Here is a 17,312-nt window from a genome sequence, read left to right on the forward strand (position 1 = left end):
GTGCAAGCGGTGCTGCTTGCCCAAAGCTTCCCTCTGACGCAGCTTCCTGTTTCCGTCTTGGCGCATGGTGGGATGGGGTGGGGCAGGGGGGCACAGTGTTCTTATGTGCCTAGGGGCCCTCGACGAATTAATCTTGCCCTGCCCCTGGACGGTGAACAGTGAATCTCCAGCGGTGCAGGGCAGCCGCGATCTCTTCAGCATCTGGCCTGCCCCTGCACCACTTGCTGAGAGACTGACGTCTGTTCTCACGAGTCCTGCGAGAGCTGACGTCGGCCATTCAGCGGGTGGTGCAAGGGCTGGCCAGATGCCGAAGAGATAGCTGCTGCCTGCACCACTGGAGATCTTCCATCAAATGTCCAGGGAGCTCCGATAAAGGTACCGGGGGTTGGGAGGATGATGTTAAAAGGCAGGGGAGATACCGGAAGATAAGCCGCAGTTAATACCATGGGGCGGCTTATCTTCCGGTTTTTAAACATAGACCGCCCTTTTCTGCAGCCTATATATGGGTGCGGCCTATATGCGGGGAAATACGGTAACAGAATTTGAAGTTATGAGTTATAATGGAAAGCGTCTTATTTAGAAAGGGGAAATGCAGGTATAATTTCCTAGTTTCTTTTTCTTTTCTGAGTATCCTCCATTTTTCTCCTCTTGAATCTCCTCTTGGTTTACTTCAATTAGGATTATGTTAATAAGGTTTTAATTGTTGCCCTTAATAGGGTTGTAAAAAAAACTTTGGGATTATAAAGTTTTCCTGAATATAATCCAGTTGCTATTCAAATGTTTATTTGATGTAATATGAAATAATAATAATAATAAAGGGAAAAAAAGAAATAGAAGCCTTACCTGTGGGGTCCCCTTCCAAGAATTCCTGAAGATGAACCCCAATGCCCAAATTCAAACTATGGGGGGTGGCAAAGAGGCCTCACAAAGCAACAATTAAAATGCATAATGATCAGCGGGGCCAAAAGACCATCTCTGCCTGTGTAGCATGATATGATTAATTTTTCTGTAGTTAAAGTACAAATCTATTCCCTGAACCAAGAAATGATTAACTTTGATGGATTTCGAATAAAAGGCATTTCTAACTTGATTTCTGAAAGACTTGAGCCAGCACTGCTTCCAGCTATCTCTCCATTTCCAGAAAGCAATGTTACTTACCGTAACAGTTGTTATCCAGGGACAGCAGGCAGCTATTCTCACTAGTGGGTGATGTCATCCGACAGAGCCCCGATACGGACATCTTGCAAGCATGTCTTGCTTGAAGAAACTCAGAAGTTTCGAGATGCCCGCACCGCGCATGCGCCGGTGCCTTCCCGCCCGATGTACCGGGCGTGTCTCCTCAGTTCAGGTAGCTAGCCTGAGAAGCCAACCCAGGGGAGGTGGGTGGGACGTGAGAATAGCTGCCTGCTGTCCCTGGATAACAACTGTTACGGTAAGTAACATTGCTTTATCCCAGGACAAGCAGGCAGGTATTCTCACTAGTGGGTGACCTCCAAGCTAACCCCAATGGGATGGTGGGAGAGTTGGCAACTTAAGAGAACAAATTTTGTAACACTGTTTGGCCAAACTGTCCATCCCGTCTGGAGAAAGTATCCAGACAATAATGAGAGGTGAATGTATGAACCGAGGACCAAGTGGCAGCCTTACAAATCTCCTCAATCGGTGTCGATCTGAGGAAGGCAACAGAGGCTGCCATTGCTCTGACCTTATGGGCTGTGACCTTACAGGGAAGGGATAATCCAGCCTGGGCATAGCAGGAAGAGATACAAGCCGCCATCCAGTTAGAGATGGTGCGCTTCGATACAGGTCGTCCCAACTTGTTTGGATCAAAGGAGACAAAAAGTTGAGGAGCAGTTCTGTGTGGCTTTGTGCGATCCAAGTAGAAAGCTAGAGCACGTTTACAGTCCAGAGTGTGCAAAGCAGATTCCCCAGGATGAGAATGAGGCTTTGGAAAGAACACTGGAAGCACGATGGATTGGTTGATGTGAAATTCAGAGACCACTTTAGGCAAGAATTTTGGATGAGTACGAAGGACCACCTTGTCATGATGGAATACAGTGAACGGTGGATCCGCCACTAGGGCCTGAAGCTCGCTGACCCGGCGAGCTGACGTGAGGGCCACCAGGAAAACCACCTTCCAGGTGAGATACTTAAGTGGAGCCTTGTTGAGAGGTTCAAACGGAGGCTTCATAAGATGAGACAGGACAACATTGAGATCCCAAACCACAGGAGGAGGTTTGATAGGAGGGTTGACATGGAAAAGTCCTTTCATAAATCTGGAAACCACAGGATGAGCAGACAAAGGTTTCCCCTGTAGAGGCTGATGGAAAGCCGCAATAGCACTCAGGTGGACTCGTATAGAGGTAGACTTGAGACCAGACTGAGACAGGTGTAGAAGATAGTCCAATACAGAAGATAGGGAAGCTCGCTGAGGTTCCGTGGCATTGGAAATACACCAGGAAGAGAATCTAGTCCATTTTTGGGAATAGCATTGTCGAGTAGCAGGCTTCCTGGAAGCCTCCAAGACCTCCCTTACTGCTTGAGAGAACTGGTGAGGAGTTATGTTGAAAGGAACCAAGCTGTCAGGTGGAGAGACTGCAGGTTGGGATGAAGTAGTGAACCTTGATGTTGAGTAAGTAGTGAAGGAAACACTGGAAGAAGTACTGGCTCCCTGCTGGACAGTTGAAGTAGAAGGGAGTACCAAGGTTGCCGAGGAGCAATCAGAATCATGGTGGCATGGTCTGATCTCAACTTGACCAGAGTCTTCTGAATGAGAGGAAAGGGAGGAAACGCATATAGGAAGCGATTCCCCCACTCCAGTAGAAAGGCGTCTGCCTCGAGGCGGAGAGGAGTGTAGATCCTGGAGCAAAACTGAGGCAGTTTGAAGTTGTGGGGGGCTGCAAAGAGGTCTATCTGAGGCGTTCCCCACTGAGCAAAGATCTGATGAAGGGGTTTGGAATGGAGCGTCCATTCGTGAGGCTGGAGAAGACGACTCAATTTGTCTGCTAAGACATTGTCTTTCCCCTGAATGTAGACAGCTCTGAGGAAGGTGTTGTGACGAACCGCCCAATCCCATACTCGAAGAGCTTCCTGACAAAGAGGGGCCGAGCCCGTGCCCCCTTGTTTGTTGACATAATACATGGCGACCTGATTGTCTGTGCGAATAAGGACCACCATGTCGTGAAGCAGATGCTGAAAAGTTTGGAGAGCATTGAAGATGGCTCTGAGCTCCAGAAGATTGATTTGATGGAGTCGTTCCGCACTGGTCCAGAACCCCTGAGTGCGAAGACCATCCAGATGTGCCCCCCATGCATAGTTCGATGAATCGGTTGTGAGAACTTTCTGGTGGGGAAGAGAGTGAAACAGCAAACCTCTGGATAGATTCGAAGAGGTCATCCACCAGAGAAGAGACTGCCGTAGAGCAGGAGTGACGACAATGTGACGGGACAACGGGTCGGACACCTGAGTCCACTGAGATGCCAGGGTCCATTGAGGAATTCTGAGATGTAGTCTGGCAAAAGGCGTCACATGAACTGTAGATGCCATGTGGCCCAAGAGGACCATCATGTGTCTCGCCGAGATGGACGGGCGAGAAGACACCGACTGGCAGAGCAGAAGGAGAGCATCCATGCGTTGAGGAGGAAGGAATGCTCGCAGTTGAATGGTATCCAGAACTGCCCCGATAAAGGGGAGAGACTGGGTGGGCTGAAGATGTGACTTGGGGAAGTTGATCTCGAAGCCCAACTCTGCAGGAAACAAATTGTAGTCAAGGTCGCCGAAATGACCCCTGGAGCCGACGGTGCCTTGATGAGCCAGTCGTCGAGGTATGGAAACACCTGAAGACCCATGTTCCGGAGTGCAGCGGCCACCACCACCAGACACTTCGTGAAGACTCTGGGAGATGAGGAAAGGCCGAATGGAAGCACTCGATACTGCAGATGTAGATGTCCCACCCGAAATCTGAGAAACTTGCGGGAGGCCGGATGAATCGGGATGTGAGTGTAGGCCTCCTTGAGGTCCAGAGAGCATAACCAATCGTTCTGCTCGAGGAGGGGATAGAGAGAAGCAAGGGTCAGCATGCGGACCCGCTCCTTGACCAAAAACTTGTTGAGGACTCGAAGGTCCAAAATGGGACGCAGATCGCCCGTCTTCTTCGGAACCAAGAAGTACCGGGAGTAGAACCCCCGGTTTTGCTGATCTAATGGCACCGGCTCGACGGCCCGAAGCCAAAGAAGAGCCTGAGCCTCCTGGAGAAGAAGAGCGGTCTGCGTCGAGTTGGAAGGATACTCTCTTGGCGGGTGGTCCGGGGGGACCCGTTGGAAATGAAGAGAGTATCCCTCTCTTACGATGGTAAGGACCCAGAGGTCCGTGGTGATGGTCTCCCATCGATGACAAAAATGATGGAGACGACCCCCGATGGGAAAAACGGGAGGAGACAGAACGAAGTCGGTTATGCTCCCTGGAAGAGAGTCAAAAGGGCTGAGTAGCCTTGGGTGCAGCCGGCATCTGAGGCTTCTGTTGAGGCTTCTGGGGAGGCTGTCTCTTTGCAGGCTGTCTCGCAGGAGGAGTCTGTCTCGGCTGGTAACGCCGCTGGTAAATCAGAGGCGGCCTAGAGGGACGAGACTGCTGAGGCTTAGGCTTAGGCCGCAGGATAGACTGGAAGGACTTCTCATGGTCCGAAAGCTTTTTAGTAACAGTCTCGATAGACTCATCGAACAGATCCGCCCCCGCACAAGGCACATTAGCAAGTCTGTCTTGGAGGTTCGGATCCATATCAATGGTACGAAGCCATGCCAGGCGATGCATGGCGACCGAACAGGCCGCAGCACGTGCCGAGAGTTCGAAGGCATCGTAGGCCACCTCTTCAAATTCGAATCGAGCTTGAGCATCGATAAAAGGGATGAACTTGCGGAGCACCGGCAAGAAAAAGTCCAAATATGAAGAGAAGAAGAAATTGTAATTGAGCACTCTAGTCGCCATCATCGAATTCTGGTAGATACGTCTACCAAATTTATCCATCGTCCTCCCTTCACGGCCCGGTGGTACTGAGGCGTAGACCTGGGAGGGATGAGATCGTTTGAGGGAGGACTCGACCAGAAGTGACTGATGAGAAAGTTGGGCCCCCTCAAACCCTTTGTGATGGACGATGCAGTATCGAGCATCCAATTTACTGGGAACTGCAGGGATAGAATATGGTGTCTCAAAACAACGCATGAAAGTCTGGTCAAGCAGTTTATGCAGAGGAAGGCGAAGCGTCTCCGCTGGAGGGTGAGGCAAATGCATGGTGTCCAGATACTCCTTAGAATATCGAGAACCAGTGTCCAAAGTTACATCCAAATCATCCGCCATTTGTCGAAGGAAGGAGGAAAAAGACAGTTGGTCCGCGAGCGCCGGCTGGCGAGACGGACTAGAAGAAGTGGAAGCCTCCGGATCCAGAGAAAGCTGAGAGCGGCAGGGAGAATAGGAGGTAGATGGTTCCTCATACTCCGGTCCCTCAGGCGGGGATAAATCCGACGAGAAGTATCCCATACGCTGGATCTTCTTTTGTGGGGACACCTCCGAATGACGTGAGGAGTGTCGAGATGAGTGTCGAGATCAATGCCCCTCCCGGTGACGGGATGGGGAGCGAGATCTTCTGTGCATCGCACGATCCCCCGAAGCCTCCAAGGAATGGATGGGACTCGATGCAGTGGATCGCAGAGGTGGCAAGGATGCGGACTCACGCAGTGCCACCCAAGTCTGGTATGGAGTGCGGAAGAACTCTTCCTGCGATGCAGTATGCCCAGGACTTCGATTATCAGGGGCTGACACAGCACTCTGTTGTCGAGGGGGCGTGATGGGCTCCAAAGGCGGCATATCACTAAACGAAGCTCGCCTGGAAACACCCGCCGCCCTCCGCCGATCCTCCTCGTCGAGCAGAGAAATCGTACGACGAGGAGGAGGGGGAGGGGTGGGCCGCCCCCTGGGACCGAGACCGGGAGGGCACCCTGAATGGAGGCGATAAGCCGGGGTCCCATAGACTGCATAAGCTCGACAAACTGAGCTTCCAGCAGGGATCGCAGCGAAGCCGATATGGAGGGATCCGCACCGAAAGGGGGTCCTCCAGCACGGTCTTCGCGCTCCTTAGTGGCCAAGTGCTTTTGCTTGCTAGCTTTAGGCACTTTGATGACCACCGGAGGGACAGTGGAAGGCGGTACCTGAGCCGAGGAGACGGGGATAGGCACCGAAGCTGAACCAGAAGCAGAAGTCGGGGTGAACGATGCCGGCTTCACGATGCTAGATGCAGGAGTTGTCGATGCAGGCTTCGAACGGACTGGTGAAATCGCAGTGGAAGTTGAAGCAGACGGCTCTTTAGCAGACTCCATCTTAAACATCGACTCCCAAAGTAAGCAGCGCCGTTTGAACGATCGCGCAGTGAGCGTGGAACAAGGCCGGCACGATTTCGGAACGTGTTCTGGACCAAGACACTGAAGACAGCGTCGATGCGGGTCCATCAACGAAATAGCACGCTGGCACTTGCTGCACTTTTTAAAACCGGTGATTGGCCGGGACATAGGCCGGAAAATGGTCGCCGCTAGGTCGAAGGCGCTCGGCCTAAGCCACGAGGCCGGCCCGGCCGAACCGCCGGAAGAAATAATTTTAACTTTTTTTTTTTTTTAAACAACTTAAAACTTGAAATTAACCAAATAAACAACAAAACGCGGGAGTAAAGAAGGCAAATATACTGAAATTCAGTCAGCGCAGATTGAAGTGAAACTTCTCAGCTCCGCGGAAAGAAAAGAACTGAGGAGACACGCCCGGTACATCGGGCGGGAAGACACCGGCGCATGCGCGGTGCGGGCATCTCGAAACTTCTGAGTTTCTTCAAGCAAGACATGCTTGCAAGATGTCCGTATCGGGGCTCTGTCGGATGACATCACCCACTAGTGAGAATACCTGCCTGCTTGTCCTGGGATAAGTGTTCAGTACACCTATCCAGGGGATAGCAGGGTGGGTAGTCCACACCACAATCAACAATGAGAACAGCCCCAGTCTGCAAGGACAATACTTGGTATCATAGGCGTCGGAATGGGCCATGGCCTCCCCAAAAATTGGCAGCTGGAAGTATGGCTCTCCCAACTCCCCCACCTACCACCTCCACGCTGATGAAATTTAAAAACTTTGGGCAACTGTCGGCATAACGAAGCAAGCCTTCTGTCTTCAGCCTGCTCCGAAAGTGTTCTTTCTGCAGCGTCCTTCCTATGTGGGAAGAGGAAATGCTGAAGAAAGAACGCTTTGGGGCAGGCTGAGGGTAGGAGGCTTACTTCATTACGCCACTGGCTGCCCGAAATTTTTAAATTACAGCAGTGTAGAGATGGTAGGTGGGGGAGTCAGGAACTGGGGTGAGATTGTGCCACAGGATCCAGCTGAGAAGGAAGAGGGAGGAGGGGGGCTAGGGTTGGGAATGAGAGGGGTTGGGAAAGCAAAAGAACAGATATCGCACAAGCAAAAGAACAGATATCGCACAGACTGGAAGGGATTTGGAAAGGCAGGAAAAGACAGATGCTGCAAGGGCTGGGAGAGGGTTGGGAAGGATAGATGCTGCACAGGCGAGGGGGGGGTTAGGAAGGGAGGGAAAGAGATGCATGGATGGGGTGGGGTGAAGGTAGGGAAAAAGATGCTGCTTGTGGGTGAGGGATGAGAACAAGGAATAAGTCTTATTAAATAAGGGTTCCTTTTACAAAGCCTTAGTAGATGATTCTCCTGCGGGCCAGTGAGGTAAATGCTCCAACACTCATAGGAATTCTATGAGCGGCAAATGAAAATCCCTGCTGGGGCTGGCTGCAAGCAGTCTGTTTACAGTGCTGCCTCTGCTGCCCAACTGCCACTGCTGCATTGGGTTAGTGATGGAAAGAGGGAGGTGGGGTTGGCGGATAAGGACTGCTGCCGTTTCGGGGCTGGAGGGAAGGAGGGGGTTGGCAGGTCAGGACTGCTGCTTTGGATGAGAGGGGTCCAGGACGCCAGATCTACAGAGAGAGGGAGGACAGACCCCGGGGGGGGGGAGGAGGGGGGAGAAGAAGTGGACCAGAAGTGTGTGAGGGGGGAGAATGGTCCAGCAGGGTACAAGACAGTGGGGAAGATGGATGGATGTTGGGCTCATAACTGGGGGGGAGGGGGAACTGATCCAGACCAGAAAGGAGGGTGGGAAGGGAGGAACAGATTTTGGACGTACAAGTGGGAGTGGGGGGATGATAGGGAGAGGAAGAGAGTGAGGTGGGAAGGGAGATAATAGTTTTAGAGTAATGCTCAATCAACCAGAAACTACAGTTATCTGGCATCTTCCAATTCCTTTGGGTGCTGAATAACTGAAAGTCTACTTTACTGCATAGAAATTCACTACGTTTGTCTTTCTTCTTTCTGGATACGTTTTCCCTTTGAGCTGGTTGGTCGCTCTATCAAATGATCTGCTAAGGTTGATATAAGAACAGAATAACTTTCTCCCAATGCTACCCTCGCAAGAAAACAAAAAATAATAACAAAATAAAAGGAGATGATTGTAACTGAAATGATTAGCCTCATCATGAAATAAAGTACACTTTACACTTATGGATAACTGTAGGGGTGTTTTTCTTTAAATAAGGCAACACTGGTTTTAATTATGTTAAGGGCAATCCGTGAAATCCTGACTTTACCTTATTCCGACAAGGCCGGGGATGTCTTCAGATTCTAGCAGAGATCGTTGAGCCTGAGGAGTCCTCCTTGCCTGTGGAGGGCGCTGTGCCTCGCACTCGCGGCCCTAGTTTCTGCGGTCTCCTAGTGTAGTGCGGTACTTCCGGATCAGTTTCCAGAGAGAGGGAAGGAGGGGGCGTGGGAGGTCGTTGGCGACTATGGCGTCGGTGTTCTGCTGTTTGCGATGTTGTGGGGATGGAGGTGCTGGGCATATCCCGTTGAAGGAGATGCCCGCTGTGCAACTGGATACTCAGCATATGGGTAAGTGCTGATGCATTTTTCGCTTTCGTTGCCTCCTGGCTTTCCGTTGTCTTTACTTGCTTCTCACTCCTTTTTCTGGAGAAGCTTTGATTTTCTTGCAGTTTTGCTTTATTCTTTTTTCTGTTTTGTTTAATTTAGATGGAAAAGAACCGCCGAGTTTCAGTAGCTGTATTTATTTTGGCAAAAATCCGATTCTTTTCAGTTTTTAATAAACTAACATAAGACTTTTTCAGAGATGATATGAGCTATCAAAAATTCATAGGGATATCTGAAAAAGAAACATATACACTTAAGGCAAATACACATCTTTGCGGCAATTGTTTGGTTCAATATATGTTACAATTCTTGGCAAAGAAAGTCGGTTTACAAGTTCCAGTCTTAGAACATAAAGAGCTGCCCTACTGGGACAGATCAAAGGTCCATCAAGCCCAGTATCCTGTTTCCAGCAGTGGTTAACCCAGATCACAAGTATCTGGCAAGATCCCAAGGAGAAAAACAGATTTTATGCTGCTTATCCTAGGAATAAGCAAATAATTTTCCCAAGTTCATCTTAATAATGGCCTATGGACTTCTCTTTTATGAAATTATCCAAACTTTTCTTAAACCCTGCTAATCTAATTGCTTTCATTACATTCTCTGGCAACAAATTCCAGAGTTTAATTACCCATTGAATGAGGAACTATTTTCTCTGGTTTGTTTTAAAACTACTATTTAGTAGTTTCATTGCATGCCTCCTAGTCCTACAGTGTTTCCCTGAAAATAAAACAGTATCTTATATTAAGTTTCAGCCCAAAAAACGCATTAGGTCTTATTTTCGGGGTAGATCTTATTTTTTTCATGTACAATGATCATCTCACCCTTCCTCTCCTCCACCCCAATTCTTCCTCTTTCTCCCCCACATGTGCAGCATCTTTCCTCCCCTCTGACCCTTGTGTCTTCCCTCTGCAGCATCTCTCTATCCCTCCCATCCCCTTGTGCAGCAGAACCCTTGCCCAGCTTCTATCCCTCCCTTCCATGCAGCTGCAGCAGAACCCTTGAGCAGCCCCCCCCCTCCCGCTGCACATCCCATCCTTCCATCTCTCCCTCCCATCCAAACCCCACTGACCGCGAGACCTACTACCTCCCTCCACAGAGCAGCATTGGCAACATTCAAAACAGGCAGTTTCCCGGCCTTCTACCGCCGGGGCCTTCTGTGCACCATGTTGCTGATTATATCATCAGTGATGAGACATAGGGAATGCCCCGACGGGAGAAGGCCACAAAGCAGCCTGTTTAGAGTGCTGCCAACGCTGCGCTGTGGAGGGAAGTAGTAGGTCTCGGGGTCTGTGAGGTTTGGATGGGAGAGATAGAAAGATTGGAGTCAGCGGGTTTTGGCTGCGCGGTGGGGGCAGAGGCAAGGGGAGGGGAAGCGTTGCTGCTGGTGAAACCAGGGACTAGGGCTAATTTTGGGGGTAGGGCTTATATTAAGACCTACCCCAAAATTCATGCTAGGACTTATTTTCGGGGCACACGGTAGTATTTTTGGAAAGAGTAAACGAGCAATTCACATCTACTCATTATCCCAGGACAAGCAGGCAGCATATTCCCACACATGGGTGACGTCACCAACGGAGCCCGCAGCAGACAGCCTCGAAAACAACTTGCTTGAAGATCTCGAGCTTTCGAGTGCTGCATCGCGCATGCGCGTGTGCCTTCCCGCCCGAACTAGGGGGCGCATCTCCTGTGAGGATCCACAGTTCAACGTTTTCCGCGGAGCTGAGAAGACTTGTCGACTTAGTTTCCGTAGCATTGTGCCTTCTCTTCACCGCGGCTGAGTAGTGTTTGTTATTCTGTTCGGTCGCTGTGTTCTTTATTTTATTTCTTATTGTAAAAGTTAAAAAAAAAAAGACAATTTAAGTTTTTGTTTTTTTGCGTCGGGTTGGGAGATTGAGGCCTAGGCCTCTCTTCCTCGTTCTCGACACGGACTTTGTCCTTTCTATATCCCGGCCTGTTACCGGGTTCAAACGGTGTTATCAGTGTGGCAGGACTATTTCCATAACTGACCCCCATAGTCGGTGTATGCTCTGTTTGGGGATGACCCATCGTCCAGAAGACTGCCTTCGCTGCCTCACTCTTCAACCTCGTGCCTTTAAGCGCCGCTGCGACTGGTTCTTCGAGCTTTTTCCTCGAATGGAGCCCGAAAAAGTGGTGACCTTGGCCAAGGCATCTGTGAAACCCTCCACTTCGGGACAAGCCTCGAGTACGAAGATTTCGACTTCGCCTCCTCTGCAGGCCTCGGCCTCGAAGACCTCCGGGTCCTCGGCCTCGAAGGCCTCCTCGGTGTCCTCGAAGCCTGGATTGGGGGGTAAGTCTCCTGCTTCCTTTTCAGGTACCATTCCTAAGAAGCCAATGGAGTCTAGTGCCTCGCAACCTGGGGCTCCAGGTTCGGCTCTGTCTTCTAGACCATCCTCCAAACGTGCTTCCAAATCGAGGGAATACTCTCCTCCGAGGTCGCTCTCATTGGAACGCACGAGGCCTCCGGTGACTCCGAGTCCCTTGGTCTCTGTCCCCATGTTTGAGGACATGCTTAAGTCAATTTTAACGACGCAAATTTCCTCAATTGTGGCTCAGTTGGTCCCGACCTCGACCTTGTCTTCACAAGTCCAGCCTGAGCAGCAGTCTCTGCCTAGTCGGCGGTCTCCTCGTCGCAGGTCTCGGTCTCGGGTCTCTTCCTCGGACTCTTCACCTGACCGAGCTTCTAAGAAGTCTTTGCCTCGATCGAAGCACCGCTCTAAGTCTTCGAAGATTCCTTCCTCGAGGAGCTCGAGGCCTTTGGATCTACCTTCGAAGCATGTGCCTCGCTCCCAGAGTACTGTTGCCTCCTCTGTTTCATCGAGGCATTCCAGGTCGAGGACTCCACCTTCGAGACTTTTGCCTCAGGATCTGTCTCCTCTTGCAAAGCCTCGCACTCCGCGCACTTCTCCGTCTCGGAGTCTTAAGCGGAAACATTCCACCACTCCACCTCTGACTGGTAGTGCGGCGTCCTCCATTACTCTGCGTCTCGGTTCAGAGCCTGTTTCTCAGTATTCACGCGAGGCTTCCCCATCTTTTTCAGTGGCACCTCATTCTCGTTCTGCCTCGCCTCAGGAAGCCTCTACATCGAAGTCTTCTTCCTTTGCGAAGTTTGTTTTCGATATGGGCCAGGCCCTTAATATAGATTTGCATTCGGATTCCAAGTACACACCTGAATACTTGGCAGGTATGGAGCTTTCCCATCCTCCAAAGGAGACTTTGCGTCTGCCCATGACACCAGTGCTGAAGCAGACTTTCCTGCGGAATATGGAAACTCCTTATTCTGTGACGGCGATCCTGTCTAAATTGGAGTCTCGTTATCGCACTGTGCCTTGCAAAGGTTTTGAGAAATCACAACTTTCTCATCAATCTTTAGTGGTGGAATCATCCCTGAAGAAGGCTCATCCTTCTAAGGTGTCTGCGACAGTTCCTCCAGGGCGCGAAGGTCGCACTATGGATAAGTTTGGGCAAAGACTTTATCAAAATTCGATGATGACTAACCGAATTCTTAATTACAACTATGTCTTCACTTCTTATTTTAATTACTTTTTGAAGCAGTTGTCATCCTTTTGCCCAGACTGGCCCAGAGAACGCCTTGCAGAATATAAACAAATTCTTCACTCTCTCGCAATTGCGTCTCTTCATGTTGCAGGCATCTTATGATGCATTTGAACTTTCTTCTCGGGTCTCGGCGTTTGCAGTGGCCATGCGCCGTCTCGCATGGCTCAGAATTGTTGACATGGATCCCAACTTACAGGATCGTTTAGCGAACCTGCCGTGCCAAAGTTCTGAGCTTTTTGATGACTCGATTGAGGCGGCTACTAAACGGCTCTCTGAGCATGAACGCTCCTTCGCCTCTCTTATTCGCCCTAAACCGAAACCTCCTGCGACTAGAGCGTACAAGACTCCAGCTCGTCGCTACCCTATGAAGTCCACGCCAGCTTTCTCTAGGCCTCCACCTAGGCGGCCCCAGCAACAACGTCCTCAGAAATCTCAAACGCCTGCTCCATCCAAACCCGCTCCGTATTTTTGACGGTCCAGTTGTGAGCATTCCAACCTCCTTGCATCCGAACTCCTCCTTACCCATCGGAGGCCACCTTTCCCTTTTTACATCTGCCTGGGAAACCATTACATCGGACCTCTGGGTCCTCACAGTCATCCGCGAGGGATACTCTCTGCGCCTGCTTCAGGTGCCTCCAGATCACCCTCCAGGAGAGTGTCTTTCCAGTTTCTCGCAACTCCCCCTTCTTCTTCAGGAGGCTCAGGCGCTTCTTCACCTTTGAGCGGTGGAGGAGATTCCTCCTTCCGAACACAATCTGGGGTTTTACTCCAGATACTTCCTGGTTCCAAAGAAGACGGGGGATTTGCGACCCATTCTGGATCTCAGAGCTCTCAACAAATTTCTAGTCAAAGAAAAATTTCGCATGCTCTCTCTTCCAGTCTTGTATTCTCTCATGGATTAGGGGGATTGGATGTGCTCACTGGACCTCAAAGAGGCCTATACTCACATTCCTGTTCATCCAAATTTTCGCAAATATCTCAGGTTCAAGGTGGGGAACCTTCATCTTCAGTACAGGGTTCTTCCGTTTGGCTTGGCGACCTCTCCCAGGGTCTTCACCAAGTGTCTGGTCGTGGTGGCTGCAGCCCTCTGTGCTCGGGGACTTCAGGTTTTTCCTTACCTTGACGATTGGTTTATCAAAGCCCCTTCTCTTCCAGGGGTTATTCAAGCGACCCTTCAGACTATTTCTTTTCTTCAAAGTCTGGGGTTCCATATCAATTTTCCAAAATCTCAGTTGGTTCCAACTCAATCCATCAAATTTATTGGCGCCGTGTTGGATTCTATTCACATGAGAGCTTTTCTCCCCCTCAATCGTCAAGAAAATCTCTTTTGCCTTTGTCATCGCGTGGCTTCCCTGTCGACTCTCACAGCTCGCCAAATGATGGTCCTCCTCAGACACATGGCATCTACGGTTCATGTGACTCCCTTTGCAAGACTCCACCTTCGCATCCCTCAGTGGACCCTGGCGTCTCAGTGGCAACAGGCACTAGATCCGCCTTCTCGACGTATAGCGGTGACTCCTTTATTGAAGAAGTCTCTCCGCTGGTGGATGCTCTCTTCCAATCTTTCCAGAGGTTTGCAGTTTCTCCATCTTCCTCATCAGAAAGTGCTCACAACAGATTTGTCCGAATACGCCTGGGGAGCCCATGTAGATGGTCTCCGTACTCAAGGGTTGTGGACGACCGTAGATCGTCGATGTCACATCAATCTGTTGGAACTCAGAGCGATTTTTCTTGCTCTCAAGGCTTTTCTGCACCTCCTTCACGACCAAGTAGTCCTGGTTCGGACGGACAATCAAGTAGCCATGTATTATGTCAACAAACAAGGCGGAACGGGATCTCTTTCCCTTTGTCAGGAAGCTCTGAGGTTGTGGCGTTGGGCGATTTCTCACAACATTCTTCTTCGCGCTGTCTATATTCAAGGTCAACAGAATTGCTTTGCAGACAAACTGAGTCGTCTGCTTCAATCTCACGAATGGACGCTCAACTCCCCCACACTTCGTCAAGTATTTCTTCGTTGGGGAACTCCTCGGGTGGATCTCTTTGCGTCACCCGACAACTTCAAACTGCCTCTGTTTTGCTCCCGCATTTTCTCGCCTCTTCGTCTCGAGGCGGATGCTTTTCTTCTGGACTGGAGGGGTCAGTTTCTTTATGCCTTCCCTCCATTTCCTCTAATTCTCAAAACTCTTGTCAAACTAAAGTCGGACCAGGCCACGATGATTCTCATAGCGCCTCGGTGGCCCCAACAACCTTGGTTCTCTCTTCTTCTTCAACTCAGCATCAGGGAACCGCTTCTTCTACCAGTTTTTCCTTCTCTGCTCACTCAGAGTCAGGGGTCTTTACTTCATCCCAACCTGCAGTCTCTTCACTTGACGGCATGGTTCCTTTCTACATAACAGATCCTTCTCAGTTCTCTCAGTCTGTTCAAGATGTTTTTCTGGCTTCCAGGAAGCCGTCCACTCGTCAATGTTATGGCCAGAAGTGGACTAGATTTTCGACTTGGTGTTCCGGTCGTCGTCTTCAGCCGAACTCTTCTTCTTTGGCTTCAGTTCTGGATTATTTGCTTCATTTATCTCAGTCAGGGCTTCAATCCACATCTATTAGAGTTCATCTTAGTGCGATTGCTGCTTTTCATCAACCTTTGGATGGGAAACCGCTCTCGGCACATCCTCTGGTCTCTCGTTTTATGAAGGGCCTTTTTAACCTTCATCCCCCTATCAAACCACCTCCTGTTGTATGGGATCTTAATGTTGTTCTAGCTCAACTGATGAAACCTCCATTTGAGCCTATTGATTCAGCTCATTTTAAATATTTCACTTGGAAAGCTGTATTCTTGATTGCCCTCACTTCTGCCCGTCGAGTCAGTGAGTTGCAAGCGTTAGTCTCGGACCCACCTTTCACAGTTTTTCACCATGATAAGGTGGTTCTCCGTACACATCCAAAATTCTTACCTAAAGTAGTATCAGATTTTCATATCAATCAATCTATTGTTCTACCGGTATTTTTTCCTAAGCCGCATTCTCATCCCGGTGAGGCGTCTCTGCATACTTTGGACTGTAAACGTGCGTTGGCGTTTTACCTTCAACGTACTCAACCGCACAGATCATCTCCTCAACTTTTCATCTCTTTTGATCCAAATAGGTTGGGACGCCCTGTCTCTAAGCGTACCATCTCCAACTGGATGGCTGCTTGTATTTACATTACATTACATTAGTGATTTCTATTCCGCTTGTGCCTTGCGGTTCTAAGCGGATTACAAGTTAGAAGACTGGACATTTCCAGTAGCATTGCAGTACATGTAATCAAGAATGCGTTAAGTTACAATTGTTATTCTGGACTTTTCCAGGATAAATTGGAAGCAGATAGTAGATAGTGATAGGTTGTTTAGACGAATAGAGATAATATTGTCCGGATTCTGTTGTTTAGACGAAAAGATATAATACTGTCCGGATTCGAGGTGTTGCTGGTGGTGGTGTTAGGGTAGTATTTCTTTCTGCTATGCTCAGGCTGGTCTTCCTCTGCAGGGTTGAGTGACGGGCCACAAAGTTAGAGCTATGGCGGCATCTGTCGCTTTCCTCAGATCAACACCTATTGAGGAAACTTGCAAGGCTGCCACTTGGTCCTCGGTTCATACTTTCACCTCTCATTACTGTCTGGATACTTTATCCAGGAGGGATGGCCATTTTGGCCAATCTGTTTTGCAAAATCTTTTTTCGTAATTTGCCAACTTCCCTCCTCCCTTTTTATTTAGCTTGGAGGTCACCCATGTGTGGGAATATGCTGCCTGCTTGTCCTGGGATAAAGCACAGTTACTTACCGTAACAGTTGTTATCCAGGGACAGCAGGCAGATATTCCCACAACCCGCCCACCTCCCCTGGTTGGCTTCTTGGCTTGGTATCTGAACTGAGGATCCTCACAGGAGATGCACCCCCTAGTTCGGGCGGGAAGGCACGCGCGCATGCGCGATGCAGCACTCGAAAGCTCGAGATCTTCAAGCAAGTTGCTTTCGAGGCTGTCCGCTGCGGGCTCCGTTGGTGACGTCACCCATGTGTGGGAATATCTGCCTGCTGTCCCTGGATAACAACTGTTACGGTAAGTAACTGTGCTTTCCACACCACTCAGTATTTTGTAGACCTCTATCATATCTACCCTGAGCTGTCTCCAGGCTGAAAAGCCCTAGCCGCTTTAGCTTTTCCTCATAGGGAAGTTGCTTTTTTCGGTACCTTTTTTTAATTCTGCAATATCTTTTTTGAGATGTGGCAACCAGAACAGCACACAGTGTCCGAGATGCAGCCGCATCATAGAGTGATACAAAGACATGATAACATTTTCATCTTTGTTTTCTATTCCTTTCTTGATTTGGAAATAACAAATGCCATCCTGGTGGACAGATATTGGAAAGAATTTGCATATACAATAGAAAACCAAATTAGGACCTTATGCAATAGACTAATGCAATAGACTAAGTCGGAGCAATTGCTCCCTGGATCCATGTCCATGTTATAGTTTTTTTGATATTCCAGGCCAGATTATTTCTTTGTTAACTTCATTGATATCTCTATGGATGATCTAGTATATAAATCTAAAGATTAGATAATTCCTAACATTCAGTTTGCTTTCGTAGCTGCTGCCACCGCACACTGAGCTAAGGGCTTCAACATGACACCTAGATCCTTTTCCTGGAAGGTGACTCTAATGGCCTCTTTTACAAAGCCGCACTAGTGTCCCCAAA

At 49.4% G+C, this 17,312-nt stretch overlaps 2 protein-coding genes across 2 annotated transcripts in view; one reads left to right on the plus strand and one right to left on the minus strand.

The window, feature by feature from the left end:
• Positions 1-8,795, minus strand: part of TRIM13 (tripartite motif containing 13) — a 33,647-nt gene extending 24,852 nt beyond the window's left edge. The window contains exon 1 of the mRNA XM_033950096.1: positions 8,673-8,795. The gene's annotated coding sequence lies outside the window, so the exon portion shown is untranslated. The remainder of the gene's footprint in view (positions 1-8,672) is intronic.
• A 44-nt stretch (positions 8,796-8,839) lies between these two features.
• The window catches only part of SPRYD7 (SPRY domain containing 7), a 49,949-nt gene continuing 41,476 nt past the window's right edge, over positions 8,840-17,312 (plus strand). The window contains exon 1 of the mRNA XM_033950100.1: positions 8,840-8,970. Coding sequence (XP_033805991.1) covers positions 8,868-8,970 — 103 coding nt within the window. The 5' untranslated portion in view covers positions 8,840-8,867. The remainder of the gene's footprint in view (positions 8,971-17,312) is intronic.

Source organism: Geotrypetes seraphini, chromosome 6, assembly GCF_902459505.1.
Source record: "Geotrypetes seraphini chromosome 6, aGeoSer1.1, whole genome shotgun sequence".
Taxonomy (NCBI): domain Eukaryota; kingdom Metazoa; phylum Chordata; class Amphibia; order Gymnophiona; family Dermophiidae; genus Geotrypetes; species Geotrypetes seraphini.